At 38.1% G+C, this 22,183-nt stretch overlaps 1 protein-coding gene across 2 annotated transcripts; it reads left to right on the top strand.

Moving 5' to 3' along the window:
• The first annotated feature begins 867 nt into the window (after positions 1-867).
• Positions 868-22,067, top strand: WASHC5 (WASH complex subunit 5). 2 transcript variants are annotated; one of them, XM_088533311.1, is made up of 28 exons: positions 868-1,095; positions 2,874-3,019; positions 3,693-3,777; positions 4,020-4,120; positions 5,011-5,203; positions 5,513-5,665; positions 5,981-6,094; positions 6,610-6,781; positions 7,026-7,153; positions 7,710-7,839; positions 8,431-8,543; positions 9,146-9,312; positions 9,865-9,940; positions 10,678-10,788; positions 10,909-11,049; positions 12,366-12,446; positions 13,103-13,204; positions 13,780-13,959; positions 14,655-14,779; positions 15,168-15,330; positions 16,074-16,176; positions 16,291-16,337; positions 18,118-18,221; positions 18,709-18,838; positions 18,954-19,050; positions 19,328-19,481; positions 19,707-19,794; positions 21,653-22,067. In XM_088533311.1, exons 1-28 carry the CDS (start codon positions 910-912, stop codon positions 21,707-21,709), a joined length of 3,447 nt encoding a protein of 1,148 aa, XP_088389437.1. In that variant the 5' UTR covers positions 868-909; the 3' UTR covers positions 21,710-22,067. The 2 variants fall into 2 exon arrangements, with proteins under 2 accessions (XP_088389437.1, XP_088389436.1); XM_088533310.1 differs by having other exon boundaries at positions 16,291-16,370.
• Positions 22,068-22,183: the final 116 nt, after the last annotated feature.

Here is a 22,183-nt window from a genome sequence, read left to right as displayed (position 1 = left end):
TGCCGCCGCCGCCGCTGGCCCCTCAGCTGCCGCGGGGGCTCCGCTCAGCGCCCGGCCCGCGGCCGCGGAACCGCCGCGAGCACCGTAAGCGCCGCGTCGCGTCGCGGGGAGGCCGCGCGCGCTGCTCGCGTTGGGGACCGGGCGGGGGGTCTCACAGGGAGGGGGATCCTTTGACTTAAGGCAGCTCCTGACCTGCCATAAATGTCCCAGAGCTGAAAAAGTGCCTTGTTTTTAGCTTCATTGTTTTTTCCAGGTCTTAGAGGGGGAAAAAGAAAGGCCCTTGAATTCAACTGTGGCCGGGAAATGCAACCACAGTGCAAAAGTGCTCTCTTAAGCAATAAATACAGGGAAGGAGCAGTGCTATTTCCATACACCCAATATATAAGATTTTCCCTCATTTCAACACAATTTTCCCTTGTTCCTTATAGTGTTTTTAGTTGCATGTATCATGACTGCAACCTTATAAATGCGTGTCCTAAGACATTAGTTTGTGCTTTCCTTGCTGCCATCTACTGTGTAGCCTCCACAGCCTCAATGTTTCGTCTCATTCTCTAATAGTTACCCCCAAATTTCCTGGCTCAAACAATCAGACTGTTATTTCTTGCCTGGTCATGCAGGTGGCTAAGCCAACACTGTGTAGGGCCAATGTAAACTCAGTTTGTTGTTCCATTTGAACAAAACGTGGAGCATTTATATTTCAAAAATTGGAAGATTTAACTGTGCTTAAATCCCTACAGAATGAATCATCAAAGGTGATGATGAAACACTCAAAATATGGGTATTTCTGTTTTTACAGGTACTATTAATGGACCGGCCACTTTTCTTGGTAGACTTTCTTCACAAAACCTAAGGACTGACCCTGAGAAGAGGCTGCAGGACCGTTGCTACTTGGTCCCCTTGGGCTCCACAATGGTTGATTTTCTAGCTGAAAATAATCTGTGTGGCCAGGCCATTCTTAGGATTGTCTCCTGTGGAAATGCCATCATTGCGGAACTTTTAAGACTCTCGGAATTTATCCCCGGTGTTTTCAGGCTAAAGGACAAGGCCGATCAACAGAAGTATGGAGATATCATATTTGATTTCAGTTATTTTAAGGTAAATCCTTTTCTTCTGCTGTGACGCTTCTCTTCAAAATGTTGTTGCCCTGATACAACCTGAGGGTATTTCAGTTTATCTCCTCAGAAACATGGAATCAGTGCTAACATTCATCAGAATTAACTAAAATTGACTGCTTGCTTAGTATTTACCAAAATTCACCAGACTGAGATGCTCTTTGGGGTGTGTTTGTGTACTAACGGTGCCCTGTGGGATGTTTTGTATTTATATATACTTACCGTTCTTGGCCTTGTCTTATTTATTTTAGAAACACACTGGTGAAGATTATGTGCTTAGCTCCCTAGGAGTAGAAGTACAACCACTACCCACATGTTTAGAGCGGGTAGTGGAGTGGGTTTAAATGCAGACATAGAAAAGCAGGCCCCACTACAACTTTAATAATGTTTGATGAGTCATCTGGCCTTGAGTTTCAATGAATACTGACTACATGGCGGTTGAGTATTGGATTTGGGCATTATTAATTATTATTATTATTTTCTGAAGAAACTCAGAATTTGATTTTCACCTTTAGGCTTGGATCCTACGCGCTTGGTTGTTTTCCCTTGGCTCATCATGCCTGTCTTCCTGTGGTTATCTTTAGCTTTTTCTTTGCGGCCATAAACACTGCTTTATGCTTTGACAGTAGGGTGGTTGTTCGTTCCCTGCCCGTGTCCATGTGTGCCAAATCAACAAATCAGAGCAGTGTCCGTGAAAAGCCTTCGTTTTTCTCACAGAACTAAGGTTCTTGCAGTCCCCCCCCATTTTTTTTTCCTCCTTCTATGACTCCGGTATGATTTTCAGGGAACTACACAGCCTATGTATTTTGGTTTCTCCACCTAACTTGTACAGTACAGAAGACATTATTGTTAGTGCAATGTGGTTTTGTTTTGGTGGATTTTTTATAGGCATTTTAGATGTTTAATACTTGAGGGACTGAAAATTCTGAGCACAGGTGACTTCTCAGTTGCCTTTAGATGTGAATTTTTGTTACAAGTCTATTTGTCTATTTTAAGTGATTTTTAATGGAGTACCCATTCACAAAATCTTTTAAAGCTAGGATCACAGTGTCATATTTTCAGTTAACTGTTGGAGATAGGCCTGAAAGGTGATGAGTACACAGCAGCAAATGGTTAAAAGTTATCCACTGCTTTCAGAAAGTCAGGCTTTTCTTCTTCCCCCATTTTTCCAAACAGCTGTTAATTACATGGTTTCTGCGTCATTCTGGGGGACGAGCACTGAGCTAGGTCTAGAATTTGTCAAACGTCTCACATAGGTCTACTATTTGAAAGGATTTTAAAGGTATGAGAGGGTACAAAACTGTCAGCTCTTTGGGAGGCCTCAACATTATGGATTCTGTTTGAGAATCAACCAGATCAAATGTGTAAAGGAAAAAGATGTAGAAAGAGGAGATAGTTGTCCCCCCTCCAAAAAAAAAAAAAAAAGCCTGTTTTAAGGTACATGGTGGTTTCATATGCACCAGGATTTTACCCAAGGTGCTAGCTATTCTTTTCATTTGTGTCTGGAGGCAAAATCATTACACCTTATCGTATTCAAAAATATATTATAATCATTATAGATTGTGGCAATGTAAAATTCATCATTATGGGATCACCGTTTAGCCATAAGGTAGCTTAGAAAACTGTAGATGTCTCATTTTAGTAATAATTGTTAATTCTATCGTTACATACACACTGGTGGTTTTGTGTGTTCTGTGTCCTGATGAAGATTTCCTCAGACACAATCAAATATTGTCTCTAAATATGAATTTTCTTTCTTAGGGGCCTGAGATATGTGAAGGCAAACTGGAAGCCAAACCTGAATTGCTGGATTTAGATGAAGAATTTCGTGAAAACAACATTGAAATTTTGACAAGATTTTATCTAGCTTTTCAGAGTGTTCATAAATACATTGTAGATTTAAACAGGTACATTTCTTTATTGATACACAGAGTTTCTTAAAGACTGCAATACTGTTTAATCTTGGTGATTGGAAACTTTTTACTTAGAGACCCAATGTTTGCAGTAGAATCATATTCTAATACACTGTGAAACCTGGCTTGTTGGATTGGACACTGTTTTTGTTTCTCTTGCTGTTGCATACCAACTTAATATATAAGCTGAAAACAGTTAAGTTGATCAAGATGAAATATTTTTCTCATAGCTGTACTTTCAAACTGCAGTTAAGATAAATGTAAGGTATTTCTAGTAGCTCTCATTGAAGATGACTTTGAAATATAATGGTTTTACTAAATTTTAAAGAGAAAGAAAAATTTTTCTTTCCTAATTCTCTGTTCTCTTCTGTGTCCTGCCATGTTAAGGTTAAGAAAATGATTTTTTTGCTCCAAGTTACAGAGTATGCTTCAGTGTCTTCCATATACAGCATTAGTAAAATTGAAGGAGGATTTGCCAGCTGGTTGAGTTCCAGCCTCTCATTTCGTATTAGAGCATCTGTTTTTTGTTGTGTGAAAAACATTTTGCTGCTTGCACTGGAGGAGCGTTGTGACATGTCTGTTGCTTTGAGTGAAAATTGGCCAGTTGAGTTATGAGAATGCATGATTTAAGAGGAAAATAGTCAATGACCTTTGATGTAATTCCTAGATATTTAGATGACCTCAATGAAGGCATTTACATTCAGCAAACATTAGAAACTGTCCTCCTTAATGAAGATGGAAAACAGCTTCTAGTAAGTACCCAGTGGTTTTGTAATTGTAGAAAATGAACCAACTAATTTAATTCTAGATATATTTTTGACATCTATTTTATTTTTTCTGGTCTCAAGTTACCAAATTCAAATTCAATTCAAAAATCAACAACCTGCCATTTTCACACTAGTTTTACAGTAGATTCCATAGTGTTAGTTTGTCAGATTTGATTTCCTTCTGGTTTTTGCTTTTTGTTCTTTGTTTCTGTTTTTTTCCTCAACAGTGTGAAGCCCTCTATCTGTATGGAGTCATGCTCTTGGTCATTGACCAGAAGATTGAAGGAGAGGTCAGAGAAAGAATGTTGGTTTCCTACTACAGATACAGGTAATGTGGATTGGTATGCAGAAGAACTCAAAGCTCAAAGGATCTAACACACAGTACGTTCAATGCACTCAGTTTTTCAGTTAAGATAAATGGAGATATTGGCACTTTTCTGGACTGCCTAGAGCGTATGGATAGACTCTGATAATTCTGTATAGCTGTCTGAATGTCAGTAGAGATCCTTACATTAGTTGTTTTTGCAGATCTGCCTCTAAAGACTCAGGCCCTAAATTCTCATGCTATCATAAGAGACTTGAAATTCATTGACAAATGAACTTTCACCTGAAGCTTTAATGCTCCAAGTGTCAGCTCTGAAAGTATTACATGTTCCCAATTGTTGGTTCAAATCTCTGAAAAGTCTTGAGCATCTAGACAGAAAATGTATTGCAAGTCAGACTTTAGTAGAGTGCTTGATTTGCACTAGATTACAAGACTTCTGTGGTAGTGAGAGTCTCTGAGAATTTCAGTGCAAACTTTTTCACCTATAATCCAACTGAAAAAGATGGCACTCTGTACCTGTGCTGCTGGCTTTCCAGTGTGTAACGAGAAAAGATTGCTTATCTCTGGAATACAGGGATAAAGAAGGAAGGGTCATTTGGAAAAGGAGGGGTAGGGGGGGACCCAAATGTACCTCTCCTGAATGCAAAGGTACTTTTTTGTCCTCGAGTAGAGTTTCCTTGTGTCTGCTTGTTTGTGCTTTGTATGCTTTCCTGGGATCCAGCATGGGCATTTAGCAGCAACCTTCTGTAACATGATGAAAATTATAGTCCTGGAGTAAGCATATAAGTTTAGTATCTCATTACTCTCTTGGAGTGAAAGGTGGGTTAGAAGGGGAGCAAAAGAAGGAAGTAGGCAGGTCACACAGGTTAATATTTGTTCCTTTCAAAAAACAGCGCAGCCCGATCATCTGCTGATTCCAATTTAGATGATATTTGTAAGTTGCTTCGGAGCACTGGATACTCGAGCCAGCCTGGAGCTAAGAGGCCTCCCAACTACCCCGAGAGTTACTTCAGCAGGGTGCCCATAAGTGAAACCTTCATCAGCATGGTTGTTGGCCGCCTCCGCTCGGATGACATTTATAACCAGGTCAGTTACATGTCTTATACTCACAGATATGTGACTACAATGTCTCACATTCACAGGTATGTGAATATAGTGTCTTATGTTCACAGGTATATGAATGTAATGTCTCACATTCAAAGATATGTGAATGTAAGTTAAGCCTGATAGTCACATACCTGGTGAATGTGTTGCATGTGTAAGCGTGCCCAGCTTACCTATGTGACAAGTAAGACAACCTCTTGGTATCTATGTACTGTTCTTTTTAATGTTCCCCATAATATTTGGAAGGGATTGTTGCATTATATTTTGCTTTGTTTTCTTTCCTCTTCCTAGGTTTCTGCATATCCCTTACCAGAACACCGCAGCACTGCCCTGGCCACTCAGGCTGCTATGCTCTATGTCATACTCTATTTTGACCCTTCTATTCTTCACACTCAGCAAGCAAAAATGAGAGAGATAGTGGATAAATACTTTCCAGATAATTGGGTAAACATTAATTCTGTTTTTAAACTTCACCCTGGATTTAATGTTATTGAAATGATTTAGCTTATTTTCTGCAAAGCCTGCTGTAATGTTCTAAAAGTAGAATAGATTCTTTTCTGGGGACATTATACTTTGTCTGGAGTGAAGCAAACTGAGTCAAAGCTTCTGGATCAGCACAGAAAACTATCCTTTGCAAATATTAATTATCCTCTTAAATGCTTAAATCAACTGCACTCATACCGTCAGAATACAGTCTGCTATAAAAATATAGGTTGGAATAATACAAATATAAACACAAATTTTTGCTTCCAATCTTAGGTTATTAGTATTTACATGGGAATTGCTGTAAATTTAGCAGAAGCATGGGAGCCCTACAAAGCTGCCAAAACTGCACTCAACTACACACTAGATCTTTCAAATGTGAAAGAGCAGGTATGTAAGCTGCAGTTTAATATTTTCAGCTAGACTCAAACTATTTTGAGTATATTGTGTTGTCATTAATGTATGAGTCTCTTTTTCCTTGCATACGATTAATTATTATTTATATTATTTATATGAATACATGTTAAAAACCCCTGGTTTCAAAGCCTGGTCTCCCAGGAAGGCTTGTCTTGCTTCCTCCTGGCTTGGTTGTGTACCTGTTGACAGTCATCACTGTGTTGTGCAGTCCTGGGTTGTCTTAGCTGTCTATGGTGTTTGCACTTCCACAGTACAGCTTTAGAAGTTGAACATTTAGAGAGTGCAACACTCAGCCAGATAGTTAGGGGCCTTCTAGGCTGTCTAAAGAATAATCTGGAAGAAGCACCTGATTTCAGAGAATATCTGTTTGTTTTCTTTAAAGCATTTTTTGAGTTGGTGCCCTTTACAACATGGGAAGCCCCATGTTGTAGATGATGTTTTCATTTTGAGACATGGATTTTGTTAATGGTAATATTGCATATCCCAAGGCCAGCAGATACGCCGTAGTCACCGAGCGAGTGCACACTCAAGTGCAGCAGTTCCTCAAAGAGGGGTGCCTAAGGGAAGAGCTGGTACTGGACAACATTCCCAAGCTGCTGAATTGCCTGCGAGACTGCAACGTGGCGATCCGCTGGCTGATGCTCCACACTGCAGACACAGGTGGGACTTGGCACTGGGATATTGCAGAGTAGTAGCTCAGGGTTAGGTGCTGAGTGAAGACCAGGGGGTGCTGCTGTTGAAGCCACAGGAGCTGACTTCAGTAGCTTCTGAGGCTTTGTTTTGCTAAGAGTCTCCTAGAATCCTAATCTGGAACAGTATGCATGCTACTCTTAATATTCATATAAATATTAGCAGCTTAGCTAAATTCTGTAACCGTAGATAAATCTTGTCCTTCCTCTTTCAGCTTGTGACCCAAATAACAAACGTCTCCGCCAGATAAAGGAGCAAATTCTAACAGATTCAAGGTACAATCCCAAGATCCTTTTCCAGCTGCTACTGGACACAGCTCAGTTTGAATTCATTTTAAAAGAGGTAACGTGTCACTGCTGCCATCAATGTTCTTACTTGAACTGCAGAACAGGGCTGAAGAATTGAGTAGCAGTAGCACACGTACTGCTCACTCCACTAATGTAAAGAATGACTTTTTGGTTTTGTTAATTCTGAGTTTTGAAAACAACTCCCATTTCGACTGATCTGGTTAAAAGGGTAAGAGTAGGTTTGACTTCAAGTACAGGTACCCTTGTTGAACTGGTTTTCCCTGTGCATAGGCTAAGATGACTATGCAAAGTACAAGTCAACATTAGAGCAGCCTTCTAGGCTCTCTCAGCTAAAATACCATAGGATATTTCTGTAACTGACCAAAAATCAGTGATATATGTCTTGTATTATAACATTCTATTAATTTATGTCAGTACATGTCCATCCCACTAGCTATATTTTTCAATGCTGTTAATTTTGTACTTAAAATTCCGGCAAAATCTCCCAAGTATTTAGTACTCAATTTAAGTTCAATCTGGTCAATATGTTATTTTATTTATATATTATTGTATGCTGTCTTGCTAGTCTAAATCATTTTTTTTTCCAAAAGATGTTCAAGCAGATGCTGTCAGAAAAACAAACGAAATGGGAAAACTATAAAAAAGAAGGGTCTGAAAGGATGACCGAGCTTGCTGATGTCTTCTCAGGAGTTAAGCCTCTTACCAGAGTGGAGAAAAATGGTAATAAGAAATAAACCCTTGTGAAGTAAAACAATTTTATGTTTTTTTTTTCTACGCTGTTAGGGAAAATAGATAAAATAATAATGTGAGTATAAATTATATAAATAAATAAATAAATTATATAAATATTTAAATAAAATAGATTAAATGGTAATAAGAAAAATGTCATAGATGTCGTTTACATGCTCTTTTGTTAGGCATTGTAAGCTAAGCACACATGGTTAAGTATTTAATGTTTGATTGTCTATATTTTTAAATATTTTTATTTAAATATTTAAATATTTTTGTTATTATTTTGTTATTATTTTGTTATTATTTTTGTTATATGGGCATTATTGTTATTTGTTGTAGGTTTCATACTGCCTCTTGTCTTTGTTAATTGAGAAGGGCTTTCTTAGTGTTGTGTGTTACTCTTGCTTAAGTGTTTGCCACCTGGTCAAATGTAGAAATGTAAAAACAAGATGAAGACTCCTTAAATGATCTCATATATATTTAGGAATGAATATTTTTTGCTGTTATTAACCAACAATTTCCTTATGCTTTTGCTGCTTATTATCTGTGCAAGGATTTGATTAAACCTTTCTTAAATAGAAAATCTTCAGGCTTGGTTCAGAGAAATCTCCAAGCAAATAATGTCCCTAAACTACGATGATTCCACTGCAGCAGGGAGAAAAACTGTGCAGCTAATACAGGCACTGGAAGAGGTAAGGCAAAGAAATTTTGAGATAAATAGGCGAATATCTTTGAAAAATAGTATTTGATACGCGTGTGCTGACTTCAAAAAGATGAATAGCAAAGATCTTCAGACCTAAACAAATGACAAATTCGGACCTGTTTTGCAATGTTATATATAAAGCCACCAAGACTTGCTTATAGATCTTTTCATTGTAAAATGAAGGTTAAAGCATGAAAAAAACTGTCACCTGCAGATATGAATTATTAGGGTTTCTTTGAAGCAATAAATTCAGTATTAAACATAATTGTGCAGTATTAGTCATCATTTTATTAGAAATTCTGAAACGAAAATTCATTTGTAATTTGGCAGGGAAAGTAAAATATACTGGCATGTTTTGTTTTTGTTTTTTTTCTCTCTAATTTCCAGGGTATAAAAACTCAGTATGGTTTTCCTTTGGGACTAATTTTGTGAAATTTCTTACTTAATGCATCTCTCAAACAGGCCAGGATATTTCAGTGCCTTACTATATTAAAAAAATATATACATCAGCTTTCTGATTGTGTTTTGCTCTTTAAAGATTTAAAGATAAAAGGGGCTTTTTTTTCACTCTATTTATTCTGCTAAATCTAGGTGCAGGAATTTCACCAGCTGGAATCTAACCTTCAGGTTTGCCAATTTTTGGCTGACACGCGCAAATTTCTTCATCAGATGATCCGAACTATCAACATTAAAGAAGAAGTCTTGATCACCATGCAGATAGTTGGTGATTTGTCTTATGCTTGGCAATTAATTGACAGGTATATTACCAGGAGGTTTCTCCTCTGAGTTTAGGAGATAAAATGCGTGAATTAATACTGGAAATTCTCCCATTTATAAATGGTCATAAAGTCTTATTCTGTGAGCTGCTCACTGAATTCAACTCTTAACAGTTCGAATAAGAATTAAGAGCCATCTTTGGCACATTGCTAGTTGCAGACTGTGTGATACTGTTGACATTTTACTGTCTACCTGATCCTAATTTTAAGTTCTCTAAAACGTTGGAGATCCTGTTTCAACAACAAACTAAAACTGGCAAAACTCCTTTGCATGGTGGGATTTGCTAAGCTGCTGATTCATTAACTTGGGTGTTACTGTGCATGATGCGCTCACTCTCCTTTCAACCATTTTCGCCTTTATCATATGATTTTCCATGACCTGTAGCTCTTCAGTCCAAATTCTTCCTTAGTGTAATTTCACTCATCTGCTGTGCCATTTTTTGGTTATTTCCAGTGCTATTGACATATTATTTTAGTATCTGAAAGTCAGAGTTCCAGCGAAGGCGCTGACTTCTGTCTTGTTTCCTTCTTCAGCTTTACATCTATTATGCAGGAAAGCATAAGAGTCAATCCATCTATGGTAACTAAACTCAGAGCCACCTTTCTAAAGGTAAGGGTGAAAATAAAAATGAATGTACTTTAACACTGCAAGTCAACTAAGGCTGTTGTTAGATAGACTTGAAGTCTGTAAAGTTGCATATGATTCAGATTTTTTTACTAATGTTTTTCTGCATCTGCATTTCTTTAGGGGTGTAACAAATTAATGGAAATAGTTTTAAAGAAAATAAAACTGAGTTATGCATGTTACTCTGTGCAACCAGTCGTATCATTGCTTTTAGTCAAATTAGTCTCATCATCCAGCTTCTATCCGTTACAGTTACTTGCTGGAGATATCGGTGCTTAGGTGGGATTCTCCATGTCAGAGATGGCTGACATTGGAATCCAAGGATAATGCTGTATATGCACTTCATCTATCGTAACATGGGAAGATGCACTTTTTCTCTAGAAATAAGAATTGAAAATGGCATATGAGGGAGCCTGAAAGCAGAAATTACAAGAAAAATCTTTCCTGCGACTGATAAGTTCAGAGACTGTGCCCAAGAAGAATGTAGTGTTACAGGTTGGGTTTGGGGCTTTTTAACAAAAGAGCCTTCTGGGTTTTTTTTGATTGTTTGTTTCTCTACTCAGTCAGCAACCTGCTGTTGTAATATTTCCCTGTATGAAGAATCCCTCCTTTAGGAGGAATTGCAGTTTGAGGTCTGACCAAGAGAGTTCAGGCGTGTAAGAGATTAGAAACACAGACATGTGAATTTAAATATTCACCAGCTTTATTCACTTCATTACCAGCTTGCTTCTGCTCTTGACTTGCCACTTCTCCGTATCAACCAAGCAAACAGCCCTGATCTTCTCAGCGTGTCACAGTACTATTCTGGCGAGTTGGTTTCCTATGTAAGAAAGGTAGGCATGTGAACAGACATATTTGTGTTGTTCTTTAATTGCTTATCCTCAGTTTAAGATTCTTTTTCAACGTATCTAAGAATGTACTGACTGTGTCTGTGTCATCTCTTTTCTGCAAAGGTCCTGCAGATAATTCCAGAGAGCATGTTTACCTCTCTTCTCAAAATTATAAAGCTTCAGACTCACGATATTATTGAAGTGCCTACTCGCCTTGATAAGGACAAGCTACGAGATTATGCTCAGCTTGGACCACGATATGAGGTGCAGTTAAAGTAGGGAATTCTCAAAAAGCATGCCTTATAGGTGGCCAACATCAGCCAAGTTTAAGTAGATACAGCTCCATAGAATTTGCACTTTAACAGCAAAGCTGGACTTATTGACTAAATTAGATTTGACTGGTGGTACAGGGAGGAATGGAAAGAAAAGTATAATAGAAAACATAAATATATTTGTAAATGAGGGTAAATGTTTTCAGTTAGTTTAGGTAGGAGAAAAAAAAAAGAAGCCCTCACATTGAGAATACTTGTTGCAATAGAAGAAGGTGGTCACAGGCGATGTGAGCCAGCACTGTTAAGTTTCCAGCAGACCCTCAAAGGTGAACAGGAGCTGGAGACATGCTGATCTGATCAGCTCGAAAAGCTGTTATTGCTGTGTGGATTTTTGTCTTACTATCAGTTTGGAAATACGAAAAAACATTAAAATTATTTGGCTTTCTTTTTATTAGAAGTTGGTGAGCAAAAGTATGAGTAAAACCAATACATGTTCAAAGAATATACACGTTAGGTCTCCAGGTACTTATTACATGTGATCCTTTTTTTCAGCAGTTTTTGGCAAAGTGACTTATTTATGGAGCTTTATGTGGATGTTGTGGATTCCCATTAAGCTGTCATTCAGGCCTGAGTATGAGCTTGACTGACGTGTTAAATATTGCAAAAAGGCTTATTTTTTGTGTGGGCAGGGATGGAGCGAGAAGTGGAATTGATGGTGGTTTTGGGGGAAGGTGTTTCTTTTGTTTCGTGTTTTAAGGGAGAAGGAAAGTACTCACACAAAGGTTTTTCACTTAGATTTTCTGTGAAATTTTAAGTTTGAACTGCAGCATCTCTATTCTGTCTTTGAATATCATAAAGGCAAAAGATTAATTAGTTTGGCTGTCCTCTGAGCATACGGATGCTCACCTTACAGTTTAAAACGAGTGAATGTTACTGTACTAAATCCATGGAAAGAGGCAGCAGACCCATCCCACAGGGACCAATTGACATTTATATCCAGTCATAAAACAGAGATCCTTTCTCACATAACCTGGGCAAAGCCACTTGAAGGTACCTCTTCTTTCTTGCTGGGAACACTCCTATCTTGATCTAATACTATATATATACATATAGATACATATGTGTGTGTATATATAGTACTTGAAGTAGTACTTGAATTAGATGAGAAATTGAAGCTCTATCAGTGTGAATTATTAAAGTAGGAAGCTAGCTCTGTTAAAATATTTATTATGTTTTTAGAGCGATTATCTGTGTATTCACTTCTGTGTGAATCACTTCAATCATTTGTATCCTCTGTTCCTCTTAAAGGTGGCCAAGTTAACCCACGCAATTTCAATTTTCACTGAAGGTATCCTCATGATGAAAACTACTTTAGTTGGTATCATCAAGGTAATGTTCCATTTTACCATTAGGAAAAAATCACTTGGTAGCAATTAGCACTCTAGGATAGGTATTTCCAAATTAGCCAGGACCTTGAGGAAAGATAAAAGGACAATTAGAAATAAATTGGCCTCCAAATTTTCAAACTGGGATGCCTGACTTTGCATCTTTAAATAATACATTTTTTATTTGGATGCCAAGAACACACAGTTCTCATTGTACATAGGTTTATCAGTTTTCGATGACACATTTTGGAAATTGGGAAAATGCTTGCAAGGTTTCCTGAACAGCTGTTTCCTCCATTGGCAAAGGCTGCTTTTCCTACATTAAGATGCATTTGAGACTCTGAAAGAGCAAACTGAGCAAACAAACAAAACCAATATGCACTAAGTAGTGTATAATTGTAGTACCTTCTCAACAGACTATTAACAATTTTTGAAAATGGGAAGTGCAATTCCAGTCTTTTCCATTTAACTTAAAAGAATAACTCTGTTGTCTATCAGAAATATTTAAATACTTCTTTTGGTCAGCTACTGGTAGAGAAATGTATGTTTTGGCACTGCTTTCCTATTACATGATAAGTACTTAATATCTTTCTTGGTACAAATGAAATTTTTAGATATTTTTGGTAGCTTTCTGACTTTCAGAAAAAACATATTTCTTAGGTGGATCCAAAACAATTACTGGAGGATGGAATAAGGAAGGAGCTAGTAAAACGAGTAGCTCTAGCTCTTCACAGGGGACTTATCTTTAATCCCAGAGCCAAGGTGAGTTAGAGCTACTTTTTATATTATTTTTTACGTGTCTCAGTTTTGATGGAACCTCTTTTAATATACTGTCCGTTAGAAGATTATTTTTACACGCTTCCTTTTTGTAGATAAAGTATATTTTTGAACTTCTTAAAGGTTATTTGAAATGCTTTGTTTCATGTTAAAATGAGTTCATAAATTGGCAAGGAGAGATGAAATCCAAAAACCTGTTTCTATTCTATTCCCAACTGCCATGTGAATTCTGACTTCATGATGCTATCTTTGTCTGTGATGACTGATGACAAGAGATTATGTATCTAAGGCACATGAAGGACATAGAATGGAAAAGATAGAATAAAGAATATGACTGCTGTTTTGTTCCTGTCGCTTCCCTAGATCAATCAGTAGTACTACAGAAGCCTAAAATTAAAATCAGGAGGAAAAAAAATCTTGAGATATGAAACAACCTTTTCAGTTCTGCCTGCAGCATTATAAAATCCTGGAAAGACATTTAGAAGCCTTGCATAATTTTTTTAGATTCTGCCTATACAGAGTTCAATTTTCATCTTTCCAATTTCCTTTTTTCCCTTTAGCCAAGCGAACTGATGCCCAAATTGAAAGAAATGGCAGCTACAATGGACGGGTTCCACCGATCATTTGAATATATCCAGGATTATGTCAACATATATGGTTTAAAAATTTGGCAAGAAGAAGTTTCTCGTATTATTAACTACAATGTCGAACAGGAGTGCAATAACTTCCTAAGAACAAAGGTGCTAGTTAAAACAGGAATGGCTAAAAATGTTAATAAATGTCTCAATATTTGTCTGTTTAAATTTGGATGCAGAGTGACTGATAGAACATCATGCATTAACAACATGTATATGGTTTCAACTAAAGTAAGACTTGACTGCAAAAGGACATCCATGACCACCTTCTAGGAAATGATTTCAGCATCCCCACTGTATTAGTTGCATACAAGCAAAGTGAAAAGCCACAGAGTATTTTAATATTTTCCATAAACAGGCAGTATTATTTTCCTTCCTGCAGAAGACAGAAAATAACTATTGAATCATAGCAGTTCTCCTGTCTGTGGCCAGTTATCAAATGCAGCCTTATAAAGACTGCCATAGTAATCTGCTCTTTTTGGTCACCATCTTACAATTCACAAGCAAGGGAGTGAATAGATCTCTAATTTAGCTAAAAAATGGCAGATAGTTCTCTTGCAGAAAGTAGCAGGTGGAATTCTCACCAGGAATTTAGGTTGTTGTCTTTATATTATGCTTGCCCTTTGTCTTAAAATTATTTCTTCTTTTCGTTTTATTCTGTTTTTATAGTGTTTTGCTGCATACAGTTTACTGCATTGTTCTATAGCATTTACCACTTTAAAAGAAAAGAAATTGAATTTCTAAAGCAAATTAAAAATATATGTAATGATAACATTGCAAATTACTGTTTTACTTTTCAGATTCAAGACTGGCAAAGCATATACCAGTCTACTCATATTCCTATACCAAAATTCACACCTGTGGATGAATCTGTAACATTTATTGGTCGGCTTTGTAGAGAAATCCTGAGGATCACAGATCCAAAGTAAGTCCTATATACCACAAGCTGTGTTATAGCTCTATGCATTGTATTGGTCCAATTCCACTATATAATAAGCAAATATACTAATTCTAGGCAAATAGTTTTTCCTTGGCTGTCAAATAAAGGCTGCCTTCTTTAGCTAAAACAGAATTTACTCAAACAGTCCTGAACATTTTAAGTATTAGTTTAGAAATTTGTCATTTTGGTTTAGGAAGCAAAGCAGAGAGCTAGAGATGAATGAGGGGAGAGTGACAGAATCCTTGCAGAAAATGGAGTGTCTTTACAGAGTCTTTCTAGTGTCCTTCAGAGTAAATTAACTCATTACTTGCATCATCACAGAAACACTCTGCAGCTCACTCTAAAATATATAATTTGTTTATTTTTTCTTCAGATTCACATGTTACATTGACCAAATGAACACCTGGTATGATACCAAAACACATCAGGAGGTAACCAGCAGTCGTCTCTTCTCAGAGATCCAAGATACTTTAGGTACCTTTGGTCTCAATGGTCTAGACAGGCTGCTCTGCTTCATGATTGTGAAGGAGCTGCAGGTAATCTCTGGGCTTCCTTTTCTGCCCTTTTATTTCTTAGTAACTTGTTCCAGTGGAATGAAAGTTCTGTTAACTTCTGAAATGGCAGGTGAAACTAAGTATCTTGTTGTGGTTGGAAGGCTTTTTAATAATAATCTTACAAAGCCAAAGCTTTAGAAAAATGTGAATTGGAGCTCAAAAGTAAAATACCAGTTACAGATACAATTAAAGTTGTTAATCTGGAATAAGTGGTGCTAACCACCATAGGTTACATGTTAGCATTAGACACAGTTCATGGAGAATGCCTTTCTAAACTGTATGTTTTCTGTAAGTTATGCACTTCCCTTCTTTAGTCTAGATATATACAAAGAATTGTTTTGTTTGTTAGTTTTGCTTGGCTGAGGGGGTTGTCTGCATGAAACAGCTTTTTGATTTTTCTTAAATTTAAAGCAGACTGAATATGACCTATTCCAGTTAGAAATATAAAAAGAAATAATAATGTAGGTGTTGATGAAGATGGCTGTTTTTCCTTAATTACTGAAGAAACAGCTGGCTACAGGGGCTTAACATATTGGTGAGGTGGATCCGCAGGTCTCATAATGCTGAATAGTGTGATCTGGAAAAACAGGAGGTTTAACTGCTCTGTAACTGTGGAAATATTCCTTCTCTAACAAGAAAAAACTATTGAACACATACATGCTTTGATTAATCCTGATGGCGTAACAGCCATGTGTGAGAATTTATGATTCCTTTCTTTTGTTTAGAATTTCCTCAGCATGTTTCAGAAAAATATATTACGAGACAGGACAGTACAGGATACCTTAAAAGCTCTTATGAATGCTGTCAGTCCTCTCAAAGGAATTATAGGTAAGTGTTTAAGATGCAAGCTGACTGTTGTCTTAGTGCACTTTATTTATTTCTCTCTTTTTTGTTTTCTTTTCATTTCCTTTTTTTCTAAACTTCTTGTCCTTCTTTTCTCAGCAAATTCAAACAAAGTTTATTCTACAGCAATTGCAAAGACTCAGAAGGTATGGACAGCCTATTTAGACTCCATAATGAAGGTATGTTTGTATGACTCAGCGAGACACAGAATCTACCCCAGGATCTTTATCTGTGAATTTTACAGTTTTGTATTATTTTGGTGTAGAATTTGGTGTTAGAAACCCAACATGCCTGGATATGTGAGAACTCCCAAGCTTTCTTTGTGTACATGACTCTTAATCCAGATTAAAATCCACAAAGTACTTTGCACTGGGGTCTGTGTGTAAAATCCTTTAGCTTTCCTAAAATGAGGTGAAGCTTTAGAGCTCAGACTTTCTGTGTAGACTGAACTAGTGCTCAGCATGTGCTGGACTTGCCTCGTTCACACACAAGTTAGACTAAGAAGTTAAATGTTTAACCAAACTGTCCCATGAACACGTCTTTATCTTCCTCAACCTTTCAAATCACCTAAATGTCCAATGGTTTTTCATAGCTGAAGTTTTCCAAAATGCTGTGGAGGTGTCTCTGTATTATTGAAGAGGGCAAGATTAGGAAAGGAAGGGGGAAGTTGACTGCAACGAACCTCTCTGGGGTCTCCTGTCATTACTGCTTCCTGCCACTGCTGACCCTGAGGTCTGGAGGGAGGGAAGAGGAGAGGAGCATTTTTACCTGCATTTTCCAAGGAGTTCCTGTCCCCTTCCTGCTCCCTGCTCTTCCCCATCTCCATCTCCATCCCGCAACATCACAAGTTATGAATGTGTTACACCATCAAATGCATAGGTAGTGAAAATGCCTACAAATGGCAGTTTCGCATCTACCGCATCCTTAGTCTAGGCCAAGCTGCAGATGGTTCTTTTCCTTTTAAATACTTTTAAAATGTTCTAAAACACTTTTTATTTTACCTCCTGTATTTTTAGAAAATCGTAAGAAATTGTAAGGTAGTTTTTTGTTTTTGTTTTTTTTTAGTCATTTACTGTAGGAATAGAGGAAGACAAGGGGCTTATTTTAATTAAAAAAAAAAAAAGACATCCCACCACCTGCATCACCCTAATGCACAGTAAGGTTTGGTTTGGACACGGGATAACACGAGACGCACCCCATGGTGGGGTCTGGCTGTAAAAGCACAGCTTCCATGCCATAGGTTGTATCTCCTAAGTGACTCTCTCCTTTTGAGTTAGTATTTCCAAATTACACTAGTATTTTTGTGAAGAATTTGGAACAAGAATCTTTGCTAGTTGGGTAACTATTCACTTTTTGGTACATTCAAGAAGAGGGGGATTTATCGTTTCATGTGTACCAAAACTTTCTAGATTGAAACTATTTTGGTGATTTTTTTGAGTAAAGTAACTAAGTAGGTTCCTGTCTCAGTGGGAAAGGTTTGTTGTAGCTCAGTCACAGATCTTTGTGGGGATCTAAAAATTGTTATTTCTGAGGTACTTTCTGAGCTGTAATAAACTGTTTGCGCTGGCATTTTGTATCTGTGACTACTTTAGTGTCCTTTTCACACTACCTGGATCATTCCCTTTAACTGTGGGAGAAACCTGGGCCCTGTGACCTCTCCTTTGCCTGTACAGTTGGGGTCTCTCAGTTCTAATTGCAGTCGTAATCAAAGCTCTCTAATTAAATGAGAGAGCAGAGTCAACCTCCAGTGTGTGTACTTAGGTTGGACAGCCCTACAAAGGCTTTAAGGGGCAATGAGGATTTAAGGTAATCTGTATGACTGGACATTGTAATTATTTATAATAGTTTTCCTTAGTTTGACTTCCCTGTTCTCCTGTTGTCTTCAGTGTAACTCCCCACCCCTGTTTGGTTTGTTTGTTTCACCAGGTTGGTCAGATGCAGCTTTTAAGACGGCAGATTACCAATGAATTGAACTATTCCTGCAGGTTTGACTCCAAACACTTGGCTGCTGCTTTGGAAAATCTCAATAAGTAAGAAGCAAAAAGAACTGCCTGTACCAATGCCACGTTAATTGTTGTGATCAACTAGGCAATCTTTAAAATCTAAATTAGGGCAAAATGTGGAGTCTGATTATTGATATTATTATTATTATTATTACTAGTAGTAGTAGTATTAGAATTGGAACGCTATAAAACCGTGGGTTAAATAACTTGACTAGCTAGTAATTTGAATGAACATGTTAGGGGGCAGTGCAGCTTTCTAATTGCATTTGGTTGTTCCTGGAATTGAGATCATGCCTGGGAAAGAGATAAGAACAGTGACCCTGTTTGGTGCTGATTTTGAAACAAGTAAGGTCTGATTTTTGAAAGAGAAAAAATCCAAAAGTTGGTTAACTCTTGCTTGTGAATAGCTCAAATTTTGTGTGTGTGTGAGACTTTAATATTAGTCTGACCTGCAGCATTGCTTCAGGTTTATTTGTGGGCAGTATAAGTAAGTACTTAATTTGTATTCCTTTAGAGCAATATTAGCTGACATCGAAGCACATTACCAGAATCCATCACTGCCTTATCCTAAAGAAGACAACACTCTTCTTTATGAGATCACAGCCTATTTGGAAGCAGCTGGCATTCACAATCCACTCAATAAGGTTAGGCTCCACTTCTGGGGCTTGGCACATTTTGCTTTTTTGCAGATTACTAAGTGAGTAGGGAAAAATTGCTAATATGTGGAAAAACTGTGTTCCTCTTCTTTGTCTTCCTCAGATCTACATAACAACAAAACGGCTCCCGTATTTTCCCACCGTCAACTTCCTATTTCTGATTTCCCAGTTTCCCAAACTTCAGTACAACAAAAATTTAGGTATTGTATAAGTTGTTGTTCCTTCTTGTTCTCTCGTTGTAAACCTTATGAAAACCTATTTAAAATCAGCTATATAGAGGATTTGCAGTTTCTGACTCCTACAATGGAGTAGGAAACAGAATCTCAACTTTTGACTTTATAATTTCATCTTATTTCATCTCATTGGATAGCTTGATGATATTTACTGTGGCAGAAATAGAGCTGCTGCATTTTTCTGCAGTATAAGGGATACATTCTGTTTTACCAACATTATAGGTTTTGTTTTCTTTCTGTGCAGGAGTGGTGTGCAAACGGCCAGCTGATCAGATTGACTGGCTTCCTTTAGTTCTTGGGCTCCTTACCCTCCTGAAACAGTTTCACTCCAGATACACAGAGCAGTTTCTGGCTCTGATCGGTCAGTTTATTCGCTCAGCAATGGAGCAGTGCACAAGGTACCCGTGTTTCTTTCTTTCCCTAAATGCCACTCCTGGGTAGGGGTTTCAGTATAACCATCACTGCCTTCTTGAGTATGTTGTTCTAGTAAAATATGTTTGAAAAAATGACTAAGATAAAAATATTCTTCTTGTTGTAATAGGATCACCTGGTACCTAATTGAAGTATTATTGGAGTTCAGGCATTTTCATAGAATTTTATCCATTTTACTTTATTTTATTTAGCCAGAAGATACCAGAGATGCCTGCTGATGTGGTGGCTGCCCTCATGTTCCTGGAAGACTATATTCGTTATACAAAGTTGCCAAGAAAGGTAAGAAATAATTCCATGTTTCTGCATGTAGCACCAGGAGTGCTGGCCCCACTGAACTTATCCATAAATCCAATGACGTTACCTGAAAAAGAATTAAAAATCATTGCAGTATTTCCTGACTTGATGTTAACGGATATTGAAGCTACTCATAAAATGATTTTATATACTAGCTTGTACTTGTCTGGACTATTATTTTTCAGATAATCCAAACACTACTCAGTGTAGAAGCTTTTTTATCTTGTTTCCTATGTGGTTGAGCACTAAAGGAGACTTAAATCAGGTCATCTTAATAATAGATGCTATTTTTTGCTTGGAAATACGTACTTTTCTCTCTGGAACTTTTTCAGAGGGCCTAACCTTATTGAGTAGTTACATAAAAGTTTCAAATCTGTCTGCTGTGGGACATGGCATCATGTATAAATGAATGTCCAAACCATGGGGCAGTTAAGTATGTCCCAAAAGCTGCATTCACCCTTTTCAGGTGTTCTGTAAAATACTGCAAAAATGAGACAGATGAAAAATGCTACCTGCTCTGAATAGGCCCTACTGAATTCTCTTACCCTGCACAAGCTACAAAGCATGTGTTACTCACATATGTCATGTAAATATTGCAATACCAGCCGTATTATCCTTACAGGAAATTAATTTTGCTAGTACTTCAACTTTGTTTTGATTTGAAGCAACAGACTGATCCATTTAATGTTCAGAGAAGTCCCTTGTGAGAATCTTTGTGGTGGAAAGGAGCTAAAATAAGAGTTTTGAGATGTAACAGAATTAAATAACGGCAAACTTGAATAATGGCAAAATTAAATAATGGCCAGTGGTGTCCCCCAGGGGTCAGTACTGGGCCCAGTGCTGCTCAATTTGTTCATCAATGACTTGGATGAGGGCACAGAGTGCTCCCTCAGCAAGTTTGCAGATGACACCAAACTGGGAGGAGTGGCCGACACTCCCGAGGACTCTGCTGCCATTCAGAGGGACCTTGACAGGATGGAGAGTTGGGCAGAGAGGAACCTCATGAGGTTCAACAAGGACAAGGGCAGGGTCCTGCACCTGGGAGGAATAACCCCAGGCACCAGTGCAGATCAGGGGGTGATCTGCTGGAAAGCAGCTCCATGGAGAAGGATTAGGGAGCCCTGGTTGACAAGTTAACCATGAGGCAGCAATGTGCCCTCGCGGCCAAGAAGGCCAATGGGATCCTGGCTGCAGCAGGAGGATGTTGCCAGCAGGTGGAGAGAGGGGACCCTGCCCCTCTGCTCAGCTCTGGTGAGGCCGCACCTGGAGTATTGGGGGCAGGTCTGGGCTCCCCAGGACAAGAGGGATGTGGAGCTTCTAGAGAGGGTCCAGCGTAGAGGCATAAAGATGATTAAGGGACTGGAGCATTTGTCCTAAGTGAGCTGGACCTGTTTAGTCTGGAGAAGAGAAGGCTGAGAGGAGATTTTATGTGTAAGTACCTGAGGGGAGAACGTAAGGGGGATGAGGCCAAACTCTTCTTGGTGGTGGCCAGTGACAGGACAAGAGACAGGACGAGCTCCACCTCCATGTGAGGAAGAACTTCTTTCCTGTGAGGGTGACAGAGCCCTGGAACAGGCTGCCCAGAGAGGCTGTGGAGTCTCCTTCTCTGGAGAACTTCCAAAACCCGCCTGGATGCCACCCTGTGCCACGTGCTCTGGGTGTCCCTGCTGGAGCAGGGGGTTGGACTAGATGTCTATAGAGGTCCCTTCCAACCTCGACCGTTCTGTGATTCCTGACAGTGGCAAGGTGATGTGAGAGGTGACATGTGCTGTCTTGATGGATAAATAAATGTACGAATGAATAATGCATAAAATACCTGATTGTGGCTTTCTATTTTCTTTAGGTTGTTGAAGCACATGTGCCTAGTTTCATTTTTGATGAATTCAGAACTGTTCTGTGAGTACAGAAAAGGGCCAAGTTTCTCTTCCAAGCCCAAATCAGAGAAGTGGGGACAGAAGATGGGGCAAATATTGCCCTTCAGACTTGAATCTTCTGTGTGTTTTGAGGCAATACCTACAACTGTCAATATCAAACGTAACCATCAATACTATTATATATAAATAACAGTTGTTTAAATCTTGACATCTTATGCAATTTCTAGCTCATCTAAACACACTGTACATTTTGTACTGCACATTATAAATGCTGTATGTAATTGTTTATGTATAGATCATTTAGTTTGTTGTTGTTCTTCTGAATAACTATTTGTGAAAGTTTTGACTTTTGTATCACAAATAAATGTTTAAACTGGAAGTAAAGATCTCTGATTGTTTGTCAGGATTATGATTCAAAAATGTCAGTTTTCCTGTTAAAAGAACCATTACTAGAAATGAATCTTCAGCAGAAACAGGTGTCTGGCTCTGTAATAGAGATC

This window comes from Tinamus guttatus, unplaced genomic scaffold, assembly GCF_059628265.1.
Source record: "Tinamus guttatus ecotype Peru unplaced genomic scaffold, ASM5962826v1 Tinamus_guttatus_pri_ptg000492l, whole genome shotgun sequence".
Taxonomy (NCBI): domain Eukaryota; kingdom Metazoa; phylum Chordata; class Aves; order Tinamiformes; family Tinamidae; genus Tinamus; species Tinamus guttatus.
This window is presented reverse-complemented; position numbering and strand designations above follow the sequence as displayed.

Excerpts from the sequence above, each read along its gene's own strand:
- WASHC5 (XM_088533310.1), top strand. The coding sequence starts at position 910 with ATGGTTGATTTTCTAGCTGAAAATAATCTGTGTGGCCAGGCCATTCTT. Across the intron at positions 3,020-3,692 it reads TACATTGTAGATTTAAACAG|ATATTTAGATGACCTCAATG; the intron begins GTACATTTCTTT and ends TGTAATTCCTAG. Across the intron at positions 16,177-16,290 it reads TCCTCTCAAAGGAATTATAG|CAAATTCAAACAAAGTTTAT; the intron begins GTAAGTGTTTAA and ends TTCTTTTCTCAG.